Below are 23,518 nucleotides of genomic sequence, written 5' to 3' on the forward strand. Positions count from 1 at the left end.
AAGTGCCATTACATTCAACAACTCTGTTGGGAATGCAAGTCAATAACTCTCATCCCGAAGCCCTCAATCATCCCAAAAATATGTGATTTTTTTTTGAGTAAGATAATACATTTGAAAGTTATGAATAACAGTAGTTAATTTTTCTTAAACAGTAACAGAGCTTCTAAATGCTGGTGCATTAGCCATTGCATAAACACGAACAAACATCTATTCACCAATTAATGGAGTCTTAATAAGAAAACTGTGAGGTATTTTTGGAAAAATACCCCAAAGATCAGGAATTACGGTCCACTTTAAACCCTCCGTTCACTGAAATTAGCCCATTTTGAAGTGTCGGTTCAGTCATTGCTCACCTTTACTGTGGGGCCAATGCCAACCATAGATTTTCTATCCATAATAACTAACAGCACAGCGAGCGGGTGCCTATTTTGTTTTATGTAAATTAAGTAAATGCGGACCACTCACGTCACAACCTGTGTCATTTTACTTACAAACGCATTTGGGAAAGCAGGCAGCTCCCAAAAGATTGGCTCGATGCGTCATTTCACACTTTATGAGTGGGCAGGTACTCATGAAACCCGAATAGAGAATTTGGATAAGTCCAAAAGTCCATTTTTGGTATTAACCATATCTTGGGTGGTGGTCTAAATGACTTTCAGACAAGTGAGAAAAGATAATTTGGGGTCATGACGAAGGTCTAACCAAACTGGAGGCCTTACCTGTTCCTGGAGGGGGACATTTGTCACAATGTGGTCCCCAGGCTTTGCCCACACTGCAGCAGCAGAGCTGTTTGCTCAGCTGAGCAGACACTGGGTGCAAACACTGCCTCCCTGAGCTCATCAAACGGAAGCAAGCCCCCTTCTCCTCTTGGATGGCAGGCATGTTGGCTGAGGACGTGTGCAGGAGGAGGACAAAGAGGAGCAGAGCAGACGCGATGGAAGTGGTGTGCCAGAGTGCAGGGGACACACAAGGGGGGAAGAAATGACAAAGTGAAGAAATGAAGAAGTCCCCTTCACCAAAGCAACCTTGCCTCACATGAAACAAATACACGCTATGGAACAAACATGATATCAACATTGTCGAAAGACACCAAACTGCAACAAGAGGAGCAAGTATTTCGCGGTGCTTCGTCATTCCCCCACATCTGGTGACAACACTCAGGGCTAAACACGTTCAAACACAACGGAGCACAGACTGAACATTGTAGGAAAGACATGACTAAACATTAACATGCATTACAGCCAAGCACTGGTTGAAATGAAGGCATGCAGAGGGGTTTAGTTTGTGCTTTCCAAGTTAAACGCTGCAATTAAACATCTGCACATACCAATGACAGCTGGAATTGTTCTAACGGGAACAGAGACAATATTTTTTTCTCAAAGGGGAACAAAAAAGGCTTTTGACCCGGTATTAGAAAGTTACATTATGGATAAATAGAGGCTTTGTCCATCCACAAGGGAAAAGCACTCACGGTTAAGTGAAACACTGTAAAACGCCAAGTCTGAACTGTTAACAAGACAAATCAATTAATTGTACCTTTATCCAGATACTCATCAACATGAGTTCTTCCTTGGCTCGTACACTATACGCCACCCCACCACCCCTTTCTGCACTTTTGACGGCTTCGCTATAGCAACAAAATGTGTATAAATACAGGTCCTAGAGTCTCTTTACCATTTCAAAAATGTGTTAAAAATGCAATTGATTGGATATTTTATTCAGATTTGTTCTATTGTATTCAGCGTTTATTAAAGTTTTTTTTTTTACCTCTTTTAATACACTTCTACATGGGCACCGTTAGTTGCACGAAGCACATCAAGACGGTCCTCGATTTCTTGCCATGTTCGCTGTAGCATAGCCTCATCAATTGTGGCAATGGCATTAGTAATCCTTTGCGTTGGGTCAGTAATGTCCCTTATCTTTGTTCGATACACTATATCTTTAACATAGCCCCATAGAAAGAAGTCCAGGAGAGTGATATCTGGTGAACGTGGCGACCAAGGAATTGGCCCATCCCTTCCAATCCACCGGTCTGGAAATGTTTGATTGAGGAACCCACGAACATGCAGCCCCCAATGTGGTGGTGCACCATCTTGTTGAAAAATGATGGTTGGTTGAAGGTCATTCAGTTGTGGTGCCACATATTCAGTTAAAAGGTCAAGGTAAACATTTGCAGAAATAGATGTCTCGTTGAAGAAAAATGGACCAATTATTTGATTGCACATGATCCCACACCACACATTCACTTTTGGGCAACGTGATAAAAAACTTTAATAAACACTGAATACAATAGAACAAATCTGAATAAAATGTCTAATCAATTGCATTTTTAATAAATTTTTGAAATGGTCAAGAGACTTTATGGACACCCTGTACATATATATATATATATATATATATATATATATATATATACAGTATATATATATATATATATATGTGTGTGTGTGTGTGTGTGTGTTGACTGTTTTCCTTCATGGTATTTGCTAATCACAGCTGTCACTCAGCCCATCTATCAAATATGTTACAGAAAAACGATTTCTTTGACTAAATCCATGGATCAATTCTATGTTGTTTGATAAACAGTTGCCTGTAATTCTAATTGTAATGACCTAATCCCCAAACTAAGATGTACAGCAAGAGAAATTGCTGAAATTCCTTCCAGTATACTACAAATGTTATCATGGAATTGAACACTCAAATGCAAAAATATTAATGACTCCACTTGAACGGCTATTCAACCCTGCGCAAGATCTTATGTTGTCGGTTTGATCTGACAATATGGGACTATGGGATATCATCCAGTTATCCAGGAAGCGAGACTGAATACTTTCCAGACGACAGCCAGTCAGAAGTTTGCCAAATGACATCAAGTGACTGTCAAAGAAAGATGAAATATGTTTGTGACTTCATGAGCAAAACTAATAATATGTGTCGACCTTTTAGAATCCATGTTAGAGCAGCATGCTTATGGTATGTTTCAACAAGTATTTAGCAGAGAATAACCAAAAAATGTGTACCTACGACTGACGTGTGTGTGCGTGTGTGTCTATATATAAAAACAAAAATTTATATATATATATATATATAGAGAGAGAGAGAGAGAGAGCTATAATTTTCTGCATTATAGGGCACTTTGCATTATCAGGCGCACCTTCAATGAATGGCCTATTTTCAGAATGGTTTCAAATATAGGGCGCATTGCATTATAAGCAATACAGATTTGATAAAATGATGTTTCTTCCTTTTGCTGTGTAATAAACGTTTGTAAGAAAAGTGAGCAATGTGATGAATGACCAAAAAAAAAAAAATATATATATATATATATATATATATATATCTCCATCCATCCATCCATCCATTTTCCGAACCGCTTGATCCTCACTAGGGTCGCGGGGGGTGCTGGAGCCTATCCCAGCCGTCTTCGGGCAGTAGGCGGGGACACCCTGAATCAGTTGCCAGCCAATCGCAGGGCACACAGAGACGAACAACCATTCACGCCCACACTCACACCTAGGGACAATTTAGAGCGTCCAATCAGCCTGTCATGCATGTTTTTTGGAATGTGGGAGGAAACCGGAGCACCCGGAGAAAACCCACACAGGCCCGGGGAGAACATGCAAACTCCACACAGGGAGGCCGGAGCCGGAATTGAACCCTGTACCTCTGCACTGTGAAGCCGACGTGCTAACCACTGTACTACCGGGCCGCCTATATATATATATATACAAATTATACAATGTTAACATTTCTTTAAAGCATATATATATATATATATATATATGTATATATATATATATATATACACACACACAAATTATACAATGTTAACATTTCTTTAAAGCATTTAAAACCAGTAGGATGAGAGTAATGTGAAGGGGATAGATTTACAGGTACACTAATAGAGCTGAAAACAGGAAATCATTGAGCGTTTTCAATAACCGTTTGTTTGAAACAGTTAAAATATCATCACACAAACCCATTATATGACAAGGCAAATCAGTGGGAGTCCAATGAAGGACATTTGAGTGGCCATTTCAAATGTTTGGAGCTGAGTTTGGAACAAACGGAGAACACATTGCTCACAATAGTTTTCACGCACCATTAAAATAATGAATGAGTGCTTTTTGCCAAGTTGCCAGACTGTTGGTGTTGCCCAACCCTTTGCTCCATTGGACAAATTAAAAATATTATTGAGCCAATGTTATCTCGGATTATAGAAACCGTAACAAAAGGCAAATGGACGTAAAGTGCCGTGCACCAGCTAGCCCAAGTCAAGCAATATAAATGTAGCACCTTCAGTCCATTCTTCTCCTGACAATGTGTTTCTGTGGGACTTCTATTCAACAAATAAATGATTAGGTGCCCAGCTGTCTATGTTTTGAACTCATAAATTGTTGTAACTGAGAGACCAAGACAACAATGATGTCTCAATAGTAGAAAGTGCCTGTGCAACAGATGGGGAGAAAAATGTTCCTGCAATGCTCCATCCTAAAACATTGTGTTCGGATGCTGATATTTCAGTAGCCTACAAGCTTTGATTTGTTGTTTGCTTTCAGCTGTAATGCTTTGGTGACACTGCCTCGTGCCCAAGTGCAGCCGGGATATGCTGCACAATGTACGTAACATGCGTGACAAAAGCAATGGTCCATGATCGCTACACATGTATGGTCAGATTACGCACCGTAGACCACTGAAAACGGATTTGGTGTTCCATAAAAGCCACGAAGTCAAAGGCATGTACAGTTTGCCTTGCAGCGCATGCTTGAGAGGGGGATGAGATAAAAAAAAAACATGCAATAGATTCATACACATCGTGTTGTCACTAGTGATGTTTGACTCCATTTTGCAAATCAAACAGAGCCAGCCAGCCACATCACCACAAAGTGACTCATTTACATGAAGAATTTTAACCTACAAAAGTTCAACATCTAACTTGAAAAAGCATTTTGCAGTAAAATATATCGATTTCAATTGTTGTTTGCTTGTCTTTAGCTGCATATATGCTATTAGTTTAATGGTCATACTGTATGTTGCCAAACTGTTAAATATGCAGCTTTTCGAGTACATGCTGTAGGTTCTCTCCCACGCACGCACGCACGCACGCACACGCGCACACACGCGCACGCACACGCACACACGCGCGCACACACACACACACACACACACACACACACACACACACACACACACACACACACACACACACACCACATTCTGCAACTGAGGTAGGATAAAACATAGCTACTAAAAACTCTATATGTACTTTATCAATAACTACATCGACAGGAATCGTCTTCATTCAGTTATTTTAGTGAATAAAACAAACAAAAAAAAAGTCAAACACAGGCAGACAGCCAGCAGAAGACAAGGCAGCTTTGAGAAAAAAAACCCCCTAAGCATCAAAAAATTAAACGACGTTGATGTGTGCAGCGCTACTGTAAGAAGGGAGCTGTTTCCATTGGCCAGGAAACAAGTCTGCTGTGTTCACTCGCACAATGGTGACAACGCCATTTTCTACCTGCACCCATCTACCAATATACCAAATGAAAGACCAACCATGCACACGGTTAGACTACGCTTTGCGCGAGACTTGCATTGGGCATGAACAGAGGGCCCATATTGACCCTCTTTCATTCATATTCAATATTAAATTCCATATAATGCACCATACAGTAGCATTTTTGTTTAATTAAAAGTAGATATGTCTTAAGTGGACCTTGCATCCATGTCTGTTGCAACCACCATATGATTGATCAAATCCGGGATTGAATTGTTGTAAGAGTCATCAAACAATAAAGTTTTATCCAATCCAATCCAATCCAAACTGAACATCACTCATAAAATAATTTCCCTTGAGGGATCGTAATGATCATAATTTGTGTCAATGTAAACAAATTGAAACTGAATGAAATAAATGGTTTTGCCATAAAATTGCAGTCGCTTAATGTTGCTGACCAATTGGTACAAGTTTTTTTTTTTAAAGTCTGAAAGGCTGTTTTGGTCCCCCCAAAAAAACCCAATAACAACAAAAAAAATTGTCAAGATATCATGGGACAGCAATGATGTTCAGAGTTGGTAGAGTAAAACCAAATATGCATTTATTTTACTGCACTGCAAAATATTTTTTTTATTACCGTAGAGCCAATGTTTTTATTTGTCATCGCTTTATGTATGTATGTATTTATTTACTTATTTATTTGTTGATTGGTTGATACAGAATATCATTGACCTGTAGTTTGTAGTGCAATAGGAAACGGCAGCACTTACATATGCATGTGGTGAGCATGGGGTCAGGGATGTAGCCAGGTTTACACGTGCATCTATAGCTGCCCACAGTGTTCAAACAATTTCCATTCGGACACACTCCCTGCAGCTGGCACTCATCAAAATCTGTCAATAAATAAGATAATAGAACACAAAAAAAAAAATCATTCCACATTCACCCACTGATGACGCAGCATCAGGAGCCACTGGGGGTTCAGTATAGTAGGAGACGGGAAGGGAAACGACCATTGCATCTCTGAGCCATGCCGCCCCACAAGAAGAAGAAGAGCAATTTAAGACTGGTAGCAAACTTGTAATTAGACTTTACATCGATCATATCGAGTGTATCAAAAGTGGTTAACATTTTATCACAAATTAACCGCAATGTCATAATTGATTGCCATGATCGGATCCGCGAAGTAAGACATTACAGCAAACACAACCTCGTTTCACCGGTGTCGATCTCACCTGCCATGGTGGATGTGAAAGCTCGAAAGCTAATCTATTTTCAGCATTTTGAAGCGGAAAGACTTTGCATTGGGAGGCGGAAGTTCTCTTTCTGTGCCCTTCACCATCCAATCACAAAGAGCATTCCTGTAGGTTTTCTTTTTGAGTGGGAAACATTCCCAAAATACATTTTATTTATGTTTAAAAAAACTCGCTAAGTATGTGTGTCATTTATTTAATTTTAACATCCCTTCAATTCAAAACAGCTTTCATCACTCAATTTTTTATCCGAATGCATTTTGGCTTTGGTGGGGGTTTACTATTGAGTAAATGTAAACGTTGAAATGTATACATTGCTTCTGATCGAATCGGTGATCTGGTATTGTTTTTTTTTCAAACCTTCTGATTGCTGATTGACCCTAAAAACCGAAATCACCTAAAGACTGTTTACCATTCTTGATTGATGAATTCTTTTTAGAAAATCTTGTTTTTATGCAGCCCAATGGTTTTATTAATGCACCGAATGTCCTTGAGAAATCTCAGTCTGTTGGATACGAGTTATTCATGTTTCGAGTGCGTATTTTTATTATTCTCTAACTTTACAGTGTGGGAGCACACGATCAGCCTCACGTATAACAGCTTTTCTTTTTTACTTTGTGATAGAAAAAGTTAGGTCACAACCTCACTGTCTATCCCTTCAAATATGGTACTGAGCTGAAGCGGCGGGCTGAAATTTTAGCTCACTGGTCACCACTCTACGATCACAAATCGGGGTTGTAGTGACAGTACGGGTTTGATCCCCAAGTTGAGTAGACGCTGCAACAAATAGTGAAACAAATCGACATCTGTGACAAAATAAATAAAATTTTGCAGAGCATGTACTGACGAAGACCAGGAGGATGACCAATATTACACTAGTTTTAGAATCAATGCATTAGCTCCCTGCTTGTTTCAGGATCAATTTTATGGTTCTTTTTATAGTTTAAATGTGTCAATGGTCTTGGTCCTTCTTATATTTCAGAACTGCTTGTGCTCTATGAACTCTCACAGTAATTGCACTCCTCCGGCAGAGCGTTCCGAATCATTCCCACCCGAATCATTCCCACAGTCAGGACACACACATTTCTGTGTGGAAGAGGATGATGTCTAATGGCAGTAATCCGTGCATGAGTAGAGCATTGTCACTGCTCTAGACGTGGTGTGGCAGCAGACAATGTGAGAGGGGGAAAATAATGAGCTGGTATTAACTACTGGTGACTATCAGTACGTTTTTCCACGGAGCTCAGTATCTGCCTGCCTGTGCCCTGATCACATTCAACAAAATTGTTTTAGACCAGCTGCAAACCTTGCAGCGGTAGACATGGTCTGAGTAAGAGCAAATATCGATGCACTTTCTGCCATCATTCTGCCAGGCGCATTTCCAAGTGAACTCCCCATGTTGCACCGGAATGCCCAAGCTTGGCTGAGACTGGTTTGCTAAATTGGCAAATACAGTACATGCAGCGAGCCTTACCCTCGTAGGAAAATCAGGATTCACTGCATTTGAAGCGCAGTCTACAGCATGTGCACTCAAGCCTAGAGTGGCTAAAGCGAGTGCAGTTCCAGTGTTGCCAATTTATCAAAATTTTCATTGTATTTATTGGTATAGCATAGTATTAGAATAGTATTTAGAACCCACGAGCAACCGTTTCCAAACTATAAACCATGAGTTTTCCCCTTTAGTATGTGCCAGATAATCAATAAACATGTCCACAAAGACATCCTGTAGTCTTTGCTTCATTCAGTGTGGCTTATTATTTTATCGTATTTATACTTTATATTTTTGTATACTATTTCCCCTTAATATTCACACCCTATTCTCCGAACACCCATTCATATATTACAGCTCTAAATGTATTTTCAAAACTATTAGATCAATTTAAAAAAATATGCTAAGTTCAAAGGCTAACGGCACATAGATCTAGGAATCCAGAGGTAGTCTCTCTGCACAAGCCACATACTGTAAGCATGGATAAAATGGCAATGAGTCAAATGAGACAGTAGCACCCTCTATTGAGTCTTTGGAGAAAAACTATTTGCCTTGAGTATGGTTGAAAATATAATTCCCGTTTTTTTTTGTTTTTTACACTTCATACATTTTGTCCCCAAAAAGCCATTCAATAGTTATGTATCCGAGGACAATCATTTCATCATATCACTGAATAAACACAGATATGATATTGCAAGCCCTTACCTTGGCAATGAGTGCTGTTGATTTTCTTGTAACCCTGTGGGCAGTCTATCAGAGGAATAGCTGGTGAGTGAAGGGAGAGAATAAAAATTGGGGAAACGTGAGTCATTTTATTCAAAATTGTGATTAATCATACATAAAATACATAAATCATCTCCACTCACCATTGTTGGGTCAATTTATTATTTGGCTAAACAACACACACCTGCACATCTATCTATCGATCGATCTATCCATCTACCTATCTATCTAGACTGGCTTCGAACCCACGACCCCTGCACTGTGATGAGGCAGACATGTTAACCAGTCAACCATCGCACCACTCTCACACACGCACACACCCACACCCACACCCACACCCACACACACACACACACACACACACTCACACAAACCAAAAACACCAGCTTCATGTACAGGTACATATACTGTATACCGAAAGTAGGATGAATAGCCATGAGTCAGTCTGATTTGTTCCTAAATTGAAGAAGCCGTGCTTATGGGTGACCCGACCCGATATGAGGGCGTAGTGTACCGGGTTGTTGTCACTGCAGTCATGCCTTTATAACATGAAGGCGATATTATGCATTCCTTGAAGAAATTGCAATTCCCAAAGAACCCATAAAAATATCACACTGCTAAACAAATTGCAAATTTGTTTCCAAAAAATATTTCTTTCAAATACTTGTACAGCATGAATTAATTGAGGTGTGGTTTTGACATTTGGGATAGTAGAAGAACAGAATTGCTTTGATCCGGGTCACCCTGGGACCTACACACTGCCATGGGTCATTATTTTCAACACACTTCAGGCAAAGGGTCTTCAAACCGATAACCATCAAGGTCTGCGGAAGCTGGATAACAATTCCTGATCATTTGAATTAAGTGTGTTGCAGCAGGGAGAAATAGCAGACAGGCAGGTCTCGAGGAACACGATTGAAGACCCCTGCTTCATACAGAAGTCAAACCATTTTTCATAAGACTTTCAAACACGTCTCTCTTTTTTTTAAATCAATACATATAATAAGATGCACAAAGTACATTTCAGGGCATTATTATGAATGATTATTAAGGAACTGAGTTTTGATATTAGTTTTGACAATATAATATACTATTAGGAGTGTGATTAAAGTTATGCTTTTAACGATGATCTAGGGGTTCTACTAGTTTGATTGAAGGACCTGAATGGGACACATTATACATTATAGACTGGATGATTTTTTTTTTTTTATGTCTTGTTATACTCTTTGTAAAGACAACATACAGTATAATACACTTACATGGTTTCTTTGGACATTTCTGGCATTTGTGGAAACCCCATGATGTCCCAATGGTCCCGCAGCACTGCTCCTGTTTAGTGAGACCCGGGAGAGCTTTCCCACACTGAAACATACCAAGTTGGCAGTTCATACCATTAAATAAATACTGTACATACAGATCAATAGTCAATATTAGCCATGCCATTAATAAGGTGAGGACAAATGCATTAGCAGGACGTGAGCTACTTTTTCATTCTCTTCAAGGGGATGTATTTTGAAAAATGTTTTCTTGTTGTTTGTACATCATGTAATAGTGGGTTCTCTGGATTGGGTGTCTGTGTGTGCTTCACAGTTTGAATCATGCAAGTGAGCCTTCCCAAGCTCTGACTGTAGCCGTGACACGAGCAAAATCTATCCATCCACTGGCCATTAGCCCAGCAGAGTGTGAAGCGGGATGACGGCAGGCTCACTCGCTCATTTCAGTAAGAGTGCGGGGAACTATCTTTAAATTGTAGAGAAAATGTGAGTGTGGTGTGAGGTAGGTGTGTGTAGGTGTGAGTGTGAGCGCGGATGATTGTTCGTCTGTGTGTGCCCTGCGATTGGCTGGCAACCGGTTCAGGGTGTCCCCGCCTACTGCCGTAAGACAGCTGGGATAGGCTCCAGCACTCCCCGCCACACTTGTGAGGATAAAGCCGATCGGAAAATGGATGGAAGGATGGATGGATGTTCTATGCGCCCCCACCAGTCTAAACATGGTATTGTGATTAGTTTTGTGTTCATTTCATATGAATTAAGCATCAAAATCCAACTGTTTTTATACATCTTTGTGGGAGGGGGGGGCGGGGGGGGGGGGTTGCCACTCGGTGTCAACTGAAAATGCCATTACAGTGCCTAAGGGCTCGGCTTGTGAACGTCAAATAATCAAATCCCGAAAGCAGGTGACAGTTGTTACATGAGCCCTTGTGATGTCACTCTCAGTCGACAGCATGTAGCAAAATGGCAGCCGGGTACATTTTCTGCTTAATTCATATTCCACAAACACAATATTTGTCAGACTACCGTCTTTCGACAAGTGGGGCTACATAGAACCTTATTGTAAAGAAAATGTTTGACTCAAATTCTCCTTTAAGTACCTCAAATAAATAGATGATATAAACTGGCTCTTTTGAAAAGCTAAGGTAATAATTTACATCAGAAAAACTGGGCCTAAAAATGTCCTTTTTGGGGATTACGACAAAATCTAATTTGAGTCATATTGCACATTTGATTTAATGAGAGCTTACCTGGCTACTAACAGTTTCTTGGAAGCAGCGGCCCAACATGTTCTTTGAGGAGACAGGTTGGGACTGAGTAATCTGGTCCCCATGCTGGGTCGGATAGACAATGTTGTAGCCATGATGCTGGACCTGCTGACGCCTTTCAGTGTGATGAAAACTGTAGCTGGAGGATGAAGAGGATCCTGACTGGGAACCTCTTTGACTTTGTCCATTACTGTGTTGGTCGTCCAGCTGAGATACCTGGTGGACCTCAACAGATGCCTCGGGAGGATGTTGGATGTGGATGTTTACAATGTTGGGGCTGAATACTGGTCATAGAAAATTACAGACCAGAATTAATATGATACAATTGTGTGTGTGTGTGCGAGAGAGAGAGAGAGAGAGAGAGATAGAGAGAGAGAGAGAGAGAGAGAGAGAGAGAGGCTTGATACTTCTGATGGGCTGATCACATGAAAATGGAGACAAAGCAAGGATTAGCATTCACTTTCGACTCCACTCACCAGTACTTTGCCCATTGCTGTAGGTCAGGGGCAATGTGTGTGTGGAATGGACTTGAGTTTGACTGTAGCTGCCTGATGTCTGCTGGGGCTGATGGTGTCCGTTTTGAACTGGAATCTGGCAGAACTTTCCAGTGAAGTTTGGAGGGCATTGACATTTGTCCCTGGCACTGCACTTGCCGCCATTAATACAAGGCAGATGGCACACCACTGAGGAGACAAACAAACACGATTAGCGCAACCATAAACATGTTTGGTTTTGGAATGGCGGTACCGGTCCGTGGGTCATTTGGTACCGGGCTGAACAGAAAGAATAAGGAACTTACATTACTTCCGTTTTATTCATTTCGGAATCTGAAAGATGTTTTATTTTGGATAAATACCGGATTCTCTGTAACATCCGTCGACAGTATGTTACTCTTGACACAGGTCAAGACGCGCTTCTCGGTCACATGATAGGTTACCGCAAAAATGAAAGCTAGCAAAAGCAGAAGCTAGCAAAATTAGTAAAAAACAAACGTTTTTGGGAAGGGGAAAAGGCCCAGCCAGGAGACAGAGGAGGAGCCGACGACTTTCAAGACTAAGAAGGCTACATTTTATAGACAGTGTCAGGAGTCCTACTTAAAATACAATGGGAGATTCCCACGTACCAAGCCCACTCTGCATAATATGCAGCGACGATAAGTCGTATTTTTCATGCACTTTGGGGTGTATGTTATTTTGAAGGCACGTTTAAACGTTACCATAGCGACCAGAAAGTGTTGCGATCAGATAGGACGTTCCTCATGTCATGATTCGTGTTTATTATTATGTTACGAAAATACCACAGTTTTCATGCAGGTCATTTCATATTATTTTGTTGTATTTATCCGCCACACCTTAAAGGCCGGTCCCTGAAAATAATGTCTGACATTAAACCGCTCGGTGGGGACCGCTGAAATAAACCTCTTGAAGCCAGCATGATTTTCCTCTTATTTAGAGAACCGTACGAGCGAGATTGAAAGTTACAGTATATAAGTGTATTGTGTAAGTCTATTGTGTTGTAATACAACTAAGTAGTATTTATACCTATCGTGGGCGGGTCCGAAACGTATCCCTTGCGATAAACAGGGGTTCACTGTGAACAATTTCTGAACTGTGGGATGATGCACACAAGCACTGGGAGAACATGCAAAGTGCAGAAAAGCTAAAAGTGACAAATTCAAGCCATGGGGCCGAAGTGATAACCTCTCACCCATCGTGTGGCATTGGCAGCAATATACATGTTTAATAAGGAATGAAAGAGCATTTGGGCTTTTGGCTCTCAGCTTTTGGTGAGCCGATACGCTCACCAGGGAGGGAAAAAAATGCCAGGGAAGCTGAGAAAACAGCGCTTAAATCCAGTTCCCAGGGTCTACAGCTGGCCAAATGGGATACACATACCAATCGGCTGAATCATAATCAATGGAAATTATACTCACAAATTGTTCATCATGTAGTGAATTATTTTCTACTGTCACCAAATTTAGATTTGTGAAGTGGTTTCATTCTTCCAAGTTTATTTATTTTTTCCCCCCAGTAAAAACTGTCATAACCATTAGAGGACAATCAGCTAAATATATTTACAGTCTACCATTCACCTCATTTGTTTTGTGTTACTTCATCTTCCACTTTTTCTCTGAAACATCTATCGCCAACATTAGCTCATCGTCCTGATATTTACAGAATCTTAATTGCCTAATCGGATCCGTTGTGTGTTCGCTGTACAGATCATAAATCACCACTCTTCCCTTTTGACCTTTCTCAACATGTCAGTATGATAAACAAGAAGGGAGTTTATTTATTGTCCTTGGACTCTTTGTAATAGGCCTTGACCAAATAAGCTTTCATCTCCCCAGTCCAGTGGTTCAGATGTGGACCCTTTTCCACACACATGGAAGAAAGGGAAGCAAGAGAAGAAGGCAGAAGGAATGAAGCAAGTCTGGACAAGTGCATGTGACTGAAGCCTTCTCAATCCACACTATTCCTTGAGGCAGCCAAATATGCAAGCCATAACATTTGCAAAAGTTTAGGAGGATCATATCAATAATGGACTTGGTCAATGATCTAACTGCTTTCCATTGCCAACTTGGGGGTTTAAGTATGAGCGTGAGGAATCTACATGTAGATATCTGGATCCAGTATAAGTTTTGAATTTTGTTCATGCAGCTTTAATGAACACAAGACTTCGTTCAGCACGAGGCTACCGGTTTGCTGTTCTAGAGCAACTCTATTTGCGTGATACTGTAATTGCATTTGAAAGTCTAGCTTTAAATAAACATGCATAACTACAGTCAGTGTATTGTTTCAAGCCCGGTTCGGAGTCTGGTGCCTTACTTTTAATCAGTTGAATATTCAGCTTGTCAGAAATGTGTCATCTGGCATTGTTGAAGTAGAGTTAGAAAAAGACTTTTCAAACTCTCAAACCACAAAATGCTCTCGTACAGGCTGAGAAGTTGTTTTAAGCATTCCAAGTTCACCACACCACCAGCTGAAGTCATCTCCTTTTTAGTTTTCAAAGTCGGGGATGTCAGTTGGCCCGTAGTATGAGAGCACGTCAATCATTCGTTTTGATACTTGTTACTCAACCAATAACTGAAATCCATCCGCCCAGCCATCCTCTTTATGGTTTTTCCTTATTATGGTCACGGTTGAGGTGGAGCCAGTCACCCTTGAATAGAAGTACTAGGAAGTCATGGTCGAAATCATGGTTTTAGCCTCTGTGGGGTTTGAGTTCCAGGATTTATTTTGTCTGTGTACTTTGAACACCCCAACCCCCCAACCTGCTTGTTGAAAAGATCATATTTAAAGGCTTTCCTGTGACTCGACTGTGTTCCTTGCACAAGAGTCTGCATCAGCAAGGCAGCTTCTCACCTGACCTATTAATTCAGCCCACCCGCAGCAATTAAGAGTCTAGTTGTGCGGGAGTATCAAGTTTTGTTCAGAATTTAAATCCCAGGGTAGTAGCAAAGGATGTCCAAAAAGAACTGTCAAACTGATAACGACAGTGATTAATGCCGAGGTTGGACTCCATAAATGTAGCCTGATTTTGACCCGACAGACATGTCACGGATAAAAATGTAGTGTGTCGTGGCCAAAAAGAAAAAAAAATAAAGTAATTGCATTCAACGATTGATAGCTGCGTGGAGAAGAAAAGTATGTACTGACGCGCTTGGCTCGAGGTGAATTCAAAGACCACTCACACAGTATGACATCTCACCAATCCACATAAAGCCGAACAGTGAACTGGATCGCATCCTATGAGTTAGACGGAGCACCCCAGCGGCCAACACAGTGTTTGATTCTGATGGGCTCAAAATCCATCGAGTCAAGGGGTTGATCTTATATCTTTTGGCAGTTGTTTTTATAGTTTGTTGATTTAGACTGTGGTTGGTCTGATTGAAAAGTTTTACCCATAGCCCTTGCTGGTCATTTGCAACGTGTGTCTTCCTGTGACGTAATCATCAATGTTATCATCCAATCATTATCATCACGTCGAAATTCTCACAGCGCTGCGTTGGATCAATATTAACTCCCCCACCCCACACCCCCTCCTCTTTTTACTGCCGATCAATATTGACTTTTTCACCTCTCCTCTTTTTACTTTTAACGATAAACATGTTTCTATTCTTGCTCATCCTTATGTTTCCGGCTGTACTATGACCTTGTGAGGTGCATTAAACATGTGGAAACCAAAGTCGACCTCCTGCGCTTCCAGTAGAACAGAATGGGATTTTGATTATTCTATTATTTATATTCTCCCCTGAGCAACACCACAATCCACATTACTGCCATAAATGCAAATGTGCATATTTTACCCTCTTTTGTCACCATATATGGACCCTAGAACTGGTTTCTACTCTGCGGCCATTCCTAAAGAAGAACAAGGGCCAATGATAACAATAATTTCATGCCAGTTCTTATTTCTGTGAAAACAAAATGTATCATTGTCTTACTGCTTCTTTTATCTGAAAATGTTGAGCCTAATCCTGGTCCAAAAACAAATTTCATGTCACTGTGCTATCATCACCGTCTCTAAGTAAAGCGTTTGAATTGCTTGCCTTCAATCAAGAAATTCATAAATGGCATTCGTCTCGAACCAACCACTGACATCTTCTCCTTTTTAAGTGAACAGCTGTCAAGGCTGAATTTTAAAGAGATTATTCTTGTGGATGATTTTATCTTGGACTGGCTGTCTTCTGTCTCTGGCCGTTTTAAATCAGTTTGTGATTCTTTTGAGCTTCCACAATTAAACAGTGGCCCAACGTGTCCAATTACTAAATCACCGAAGAAATCCCCCTTACTTCATTTAGTTTGAACAAATGTTCCATTTAAGTATTCAGATGTTGGCAATTTGCAAATGATGTGAGCGATCACTTGGATAAAGCTCCAGTCAGACAATCAAAACTTCCCAAAACACGACCACAAATGGTTATTATAGGTGATTTTAAACATTTCTGTGATCAAGCTTTTTATCATGACTTCTGGAATTGTGACTGGAACATGATTTTCCTTATAGACTATGCAGAAGTAACTTTTCCGGAAATCCTGACAGCTCACTATGCTGATGTTTGCCTTGGAGACATTTTCGAAGGATTGTTCAAAGGCGACAAAAGATCAGTTCTTTACAAAACGCCAGGCAAAAACCACTAGTGAGAGAGAACATTAACTAAAGAGGGCAAAAAAAATGATGAGGATGCAGTTAAAAGTTAAATGACCTTTTTTTTTTTTTTTTTTTACCTCGCGTGGTGGGATGCCTCCAAGTGGCGCGAGGGGGGAACGCCGGGGCTCTTGGGCCCCAGTTGCGGCTAAATGCCCACCAGCCGGCGGGGGAGGAGGTGGGGCCTCACCGGAAGGTGAGGCGCCCAGGGCTCACCCCGCTGGAACGGAGGGAAGTGGGAGTAGCCGCCCCACAACCCTCCTTAAACAAAAATCAGACGAGGGCCCTTCCGGGGCCCGCACTGAGTGTGAACCTCACGGGGCACCAGCGAGAGTCGTACCGGGTGTGGGACCCGGGAGGGGGGGCAAGTCCCTGACGGGGGCCGATTGCCCAGGAAGGAAGGACCATAATTTTTAGTCTTTCTTTCTTTGTTTATTTTACAATACGCACAACTGTCATTTATTGTGCAATAATCTAATTGTAACATGTATTTGTTACATGTTAGATTGATATATAAAACATGGACTGTTTTCAGCATTTTTGGCCACGACATTTGTCAAGGAAGAAGAATCTGTGCTTGGTGGTTGCGCCTTCTCGGCGGCACGTGTGAACCGGCACTGATTTTGATCGGGAGAAATGTCGCCGCCATTTGACTGTCGCTGCTGGACAGTTCCGGGGCGCTTGTGTCTTGCGCCTGAAGTAGGCAGCATTTTCACAGCCCCGCTTTGTTCAATGGAAAGGTCGGTGCTGATGGACAGTCTGCGGCTGGATGGATGCATGGATGGAGCCGACGACGAGAAGAAAGGGGCGTCAGCGCAGAGCGCCGATGCGGATGTGGAACTGGGAGTCGCGGCTTGGAATTGCAGCGGATTTACATGGGACAGGAGAGCCAACCTCTTTTTCGTTAATGGATGCTACAGCTTCTTGTTGCTTTCAAGCTTAGCTTGTAGCAGACGTGTGCACATTGCAGCATGACGTCTTTGATCTACTGGTGAAATGGACACTTTGATTCGCTCCTCTTTCATCTATAACTGCTTCAGACAACAAAGTGTATGCAGGAAAGTGGTTAAGATTGCACGATTGTCTGTGTATAATGTGTTGTCTTGTATTATTTTGTCATTTTATGTTAACTTTTCTTTTGATGGCGGTGCGGGCACCCGCAGCGGCTCCTCTTGTTCTATGTTGTGAGAGGGAAGAAATTTCATCTGTGCACATACAGCACATTTGACAATAAAGTTGTACTTGATACGTGATATTTTGATGCATTTTTATGCTTTAGAAAACGTTTGTCTGAATTTGGAGGGGAGCTTGCAATGGATTAGTGCAGGGGTCGGGAACCTTTTTGAATTAGAGAGCCATGAAAGCAAAATATTTGGAAATGTATTTCATCCATTCATCCATTTTCCAATGGAAAGAGTTCAGAGGTCGTGGGTTCGAATCTCGCTCCGGTCTCCCTTTGTGGAGTTTGCATGTTCTCCCCGTGCCTGCGTGGGTTTTCTCCGGGTACTCCAGTTTCCTCCCACATTCCAAAAACATGCATGGCAGGTTAATGGAACACTTTAAATTATCCCTAGGAGACTGCAAGTGCAGATGGTTGTTTGTCTATGTGTGCCCTGTGATTTTTCTAGCAACCGGTTCACGGTGTCCCTCACCTACTGCCCAAAGACAGCTGGGATGAGCTCCAGCACTCCTTGCGACCCTTGTGAGGATAAAGCAGATCGGAAAATGGATGGATGGATTAAAAAATATATGTAAAATTAACCAATGAAAATCAGATAATGCTTTTGAATTGTGTTTCAACAGCATTATTTTCAAAATCAAACCCATGAAACAGGCCTGGACAAAACCGATGGTAGCCCGAGTGTCACGTTTTGCGAGATGGTAGTTGTAGGACCCCAAAAAGCAGGGAGGAGCAGGGTGGATTGACCAAAATGTATTTAACAAAAAATACACACAGGAGTACAATGGAAAAAACACGAAGTCGAAGTACTCAAAAATGCCTGGAAATCACAAGTATCAAACCAAATTACAGCAGGAAACAAAACATGACAGGAGCACATGTATGCTCACATACTCACAGCTCACAGTGACCCAACAAAGACTGGCAGAAACTCAGGGAACTAAATACAAGCTAAGTGACGAGACAACGAGAAACACCTGGACAACACACAAAGGGTTGAGGGAGCTAATTGGTTACACACAAGGAACACTGATAACGAGAACAGGTGGCGAAAAAAGGGCACATGAGGAATCAAAACCAAACGTAACCAGATCGAAACATAACAGTACCCCCCCTCAAGGGACGGATCCCAGACGTCCCAAAGTCACCCAGTGGCCGGACTCGGTGGAAACAGGGCGGGAGGGCGGGACGCAACACTTGCGTCACTGGGGACGGGAACAGAGGGCGACAGCAACCTTTGCCTCGCCAGGAACAGGGACGGGCGACAGCAACCCTTGCCTCGCCGGGAATAGGGACAGAGGGCGACGGCAACCTTTGCCTCGCCAGGAACAGGGACGGGCGACGGCAACCCTTGCCTCGCCGGGAATAGGGACGGAGGGCGACGGCAACCCTTGCCTCGCCGGGAACAGGGACGGAGGACGATGGCAACCTTTGCCTCGCCAGGAACAGGGACGAGCGACGGCAACCCTTGCCTCGCCGGGAATAGGGACGGAGCGATAGCAACCCTTGCCTCGCCGGGAATAGGGACGGAGGGCGACAGCAACCTTTGCCTCGCCAGGAACAGGGACGGGCGACAGCAACCCTTGCCTCGCCGGGAATAGGGACAGAGGGTGACGGCAACCTTTGCCTCGCCAGGAACAGGGACGGGCGACGGCAACCCTTGCCTCGTTGGGAATCAGGACGGAGGGCGACGGCAACCCTGGCCTTGCCGGAAACAGAAAAGGGAGGGAGTGGGACCAGGCCTCTAGTCCTGCGGGGTCCAGTACGTTGGGTCATTCTGTCACGTTTTGCGAGATGGTAGTTGTAGGACCCCAAAAAGCAGGGAGGCAGGGAGGAGCAGGCTGGATTGACCAAAATGTATTTAACAAAAAATACACACAGGAGTACAATGGAAAAAACACGAAGTCGAAGTACTCAAAAATGCCTGGAAATCACAAGTATCAAACCAAATTACAGCAGGACACAAAACGTGACAGGAGCACATGTATGCTCACATACTCACAGCTCACAGTGACCCAACAAAGACTGGCAGAAACTCAGGGAACTAAATACAAGCTAAGTGACGAGACAACGAGAAACAACTGGACAACACACAAGGGTTGAGGGGAGCTAATTGGTTACACACAAGGAACACTGATAACGAGAACAGGTGGCGAAAAAAGGGCACATGAGGAATCAAAACCAAACGTAACCAGATCGAAACATAACACCGAGAAAAGATTAAAAATACTCCCTGGATGTGGTCCCATAAGGAAAATTTATGACAAATTGAAGAGACGGATAATACAAACGGTAAAGAGAGAGCCCAGAACAACCACCAATTAAAGCTGAACTCCAAGGTCAAGGCACATCAATGTCACCATCCATCATTGTGTGAGCAAAACTCAACTTCATGGGAGATGCCCAAAAAGGACAACATCGTTGAAAATAAATCATCAACCAAACAAAAAGGCCAACTGCATACGTGGGCAAGCCACAATTTTGTCTTGGGAAGACGCTCAATGGCTGACAAGATATTAGACTGAATTCAATTTTCTTTCCACTCTATTCAAAACAATGAGGTGACACACAAAAATGACAATGACTTACCTATCCTGAAGTTGGGTGATGTCAGGATATCAGTGGCGCGGCCATTTTCACTAATGATGGTTGTTGTATTTCCCTGCTGACAGTTGTTGTGACATCGACCTCCCACACAGGTAAATTTGCAGATAGTGGGAGTGAAGACCACCTTGATCCTTCCCGTGTGGTTGCCCACTGCCAAAGTGCAAACCAAAAAGAAAGAGAGCGATTTTGTTTAACCTCATTAATTCCAAGCGTTGATGTTAAAGTTCAGGTCGAATTTTTTAAAAAGTATCATTTGAGAGGTAAGAATGTAATGCTGTTCGTTTTCACTGAACTAATTACATGAGTTGTCAACCCCTTTTTTATTCTACTGTAGTTTGGGTTTTACGATTTTATCATCAATACATCACGATATTATATTTACCATCTCTTAATCCCACTTGCCTCGTGTGCGCCCAATATTTAGCTTGAACTATAGCTTTGATGTATATTTCAATCATCGATATGTACATTGAACAAAAAGTCTGATCAATTGCTGTCAATGGATCGCTTACTCAAAATCTCTCCATTAAAAATTCACAACGAATGACTGACTGATGTTCCAACAGACAAATTAAACAACTTTCCCAAATTCTCACTACTTTTCTGTACTCAATTAGTCTTGGAATAATTCCTTGATACACTCGCTCTACATAGCTCAAGTAATCACAAGACCACTTCCTGTTCAGTCGCTTGGCAAGCTTATGTCAGGACACTGTCATTCTACACCCGACCCCTGTGTTGGGCAGTGCAGTGTGTCAGCACGTTTTGGGTGATACGCTACAAAACAACATTATAGTCTGTTTTTTGTTTCCTGAGAACCTGATTTGTTTCCAGTTCCTGGCTTCCAGTCTGAAAGTACATCACGAGTAGGATGGGCAGCAGTTGTTATGATGTGGCTCAATGGTAATGCCTCACCTATACAAGTATCGAAGCAGTTTTTGTTTTTCTTGTCATGTGTTGTCAGAGACCTCATTCCTTCTGTGCATTTATCACTTGCTCATTTATTTTGGCGAGTCCACTTCCGGGGACCTCCTCTTTGTCTCTTTCCTTTCATTATCATTTGTGCTTCACCATTTGATTGTGATTGTTTCCATTTTTCAGTGCCTCCCTGCTCAGCCTGGCTTCGCGTTTTCCTCCACGTACCACTTGAGCCTACACTTATCCTTCGTGCCATTCACTTTTGGAAACACTGCTGCTTTTAGCTTTGCTACCCTTAACACCCCTCCCCCCACCACCACCACTACAATAAAGGTTCATTTTAATTGAATTTCTTGCTATTGGTGCGTCCTGTGTGATTGCTCACTGGTGCTATTGATGTGCTTTATAGCAAAAGAGATTAAAGAAAAACTCCACTTACAAAAGATTTGGGATGCTCAATTGTGGGTGCCAATTCAAGTTCGACTCTAAAATGCACAACCTTTGAATTGGAACTTAATTTGACTTTTTAGGAACTTTTGAATGCACATGTCCAATGAGTACAATTTGCTCTTCTCTAACAAGGAGCTGAAATTCAAATCAGGCAATCATTCAAATCGACCAATAGATTTCTTAAGGAAGACCACAGCTATGCTGATGACAGTGTGCTACTCGAAGCTCAGTGGCCACTTCCCCTTTGACATCGTCCTGTTTGAAGCCTCGCAATGACGAGGTACTGTTTGTCAATTGTTTGGTGAAGTCTTGTTGTAAAGAGGTCAAAATATAAACGGCATGATGAAGAGGACTGTTTAAATGCCAGTTCTAATTGAAGCTGGAAATGAATTAGTCAAGTCATAGATAACCTGTTGTGGATTTTGCAGTTTAGCGATGTTTTTGATAAAAGCAAGTTATGAAAAGAAAAAAAGTAAAATACAACTTCAACATCAAACCATTGAACATGCAAAGTTTACAGAAAGTCAAATCCCTGGTTGTGGTGCAATTTAGGTTGATTTCACTCAAAAGATGAATACCCCCAAACGTTTTGTAAGCAGGGACTTGATAAAATGTTTTCGAAATACGGTATATCATTGTCTCCGTTGATTTGAGCATTTTTTATAATGAATCAGAAGAGAACATTTCAGCCAAAGCCACAAGTACCTTGTCAAAAGACGTAACAGAAGTTTCATTGAGCTGAAGGGTGAGACATAAATAGTTTTAGCAGATGTGGCACAAAAAATATATAAAAATGTTCCTGTTAGACCGTCTGTCATATGTGACAAGTTGAACAGAAAAGCTGTGGGCTTCCTGATTTAGAAGCAAACACATTTGCTCCTTTGACGAAGTGTGTTGCTGGAAGAAATGCATGGATTATTCCAAACTTTAAACTCTTCTTTTATTTATATATATTTTTTAAGGATCAGAGTCCGCATTGGGCATATGTGTAACCGCCGTGAAATGGGTTCTGGTGAAATATTTGACTTTGTTGGACGAGCGCAAACACAAGAAATGACGGAAAAAGTACAAGTGTGTACAAGTTGTGCTTTATGTTTTTAAAATCATAACACAGGTTATATGGGTCAAGTATCACAGAGCCTTAGGAGCAAAGTAGGTGATTGGAAGTGAGCATTGTCACTTCCACGTGTGTATCTCTCTTAACTGATGAACCAACGAATTACAGCAAATTGTTTTAAAATGTTAATGTCAAGTGATCACAAACACCAATCCCTGCGAGTTGATGACTGCAATGCACCGCTGCTTGGCTTTGGGTTAGTAAAACAGCGTAGCTTATTGTCAGCGTAATAGGGCATTGTCCAATAATGTCAACATGTCATCATAAGTTTACGGAGGTTATTAGTTTGATCCAGACTTGGGAAAAGAGTTTTGTTGTGTCTATTTTTACATTTGAAAGGGTTCCAGTCAGTCATGATTTCTGCTTAAAGTAGTTTGGAGACTGCAACCCTTATTATTCCTACTTCTCAATGGCTGCCTTGACACATGAGGCCCACGTGCCCAATTCCAATTCAATGCCGAGAGGATCTCTGTCGAGTTCTGTGTACATTTTCAAGAGACGCATGTGCAACATGACTGTGTTTGCAGTCAGGGAACACATGGAAATCTCACATGCACAGATGCCCAAAAGTGTCAACGGCGGGCAGCGAGT

At 41.8% G+C, this 23,518-nt stretch overlaps 1 protein-coding gene across 7 annotated transcripts in view; it reads right to left on the reverse strand.

Annotated features, from left to right (window-relative positions):
* The window catches only part of ltbp1 (latent transforming growth factor beta binding protein 1), a 92,899-nt gene that overhangs the window by 43,472 nt on the left and 25,909 nt on the right, over positions 1-23,518 (reverse strand). For 3 of the 7 annotated variants that reach the window (XM_086121994.1, XM_086121991.1, XM_086121998.1), the window contains 7 exons: positions 20,425-20,592; positions 11,981-12,187; positions 11,487-11,788; positions 10,225-10,327; positions 8,948-9,007; positions 6,271-6,393; positions 720-887 (listed from right to left, as the gene is read on the reverse strand). In XM_086121994.1, coding sequence (XP_085978120.1) covers positions 720-887; positions 6,271-6,393; positions 8,948-9,007; positions 10,225-10,327; positions 11,487-11,788; positions 11,981-12,187; positions 20,425-20,592 — 1,131 coding nt within the window. The remainder of the gene's footprint in view (positions 1-719; positions 888-6,270; positions 6,394-8,947; positions 9,008-10,224; positions 10,328-11,486; positions 11,789-11,980; positions 12,188-20,424; positions 20,593-23,518) is intronic. The other 4 variants (XM_086121996.1, XM_086121993.1, XM_086121997.1 and 1 more) reach the window with 2 other exon arrangements.

The sequence above is a fragment of the Hippocampus guttulatus genome, chromosome 10 (assembly GCF_054856545.1).
Source record: "Hippocampus guttulatus isolate MCC_2025c chromosome 10, RoL_Hgut_1.0, whole genome shotgun sequence".
NCBI lineage: Eukaryota > Metazoa > Chordata > Actinopteri > Syngnathiformes > Syngnathidae > Hippocampus > Hippocampus guttulatus.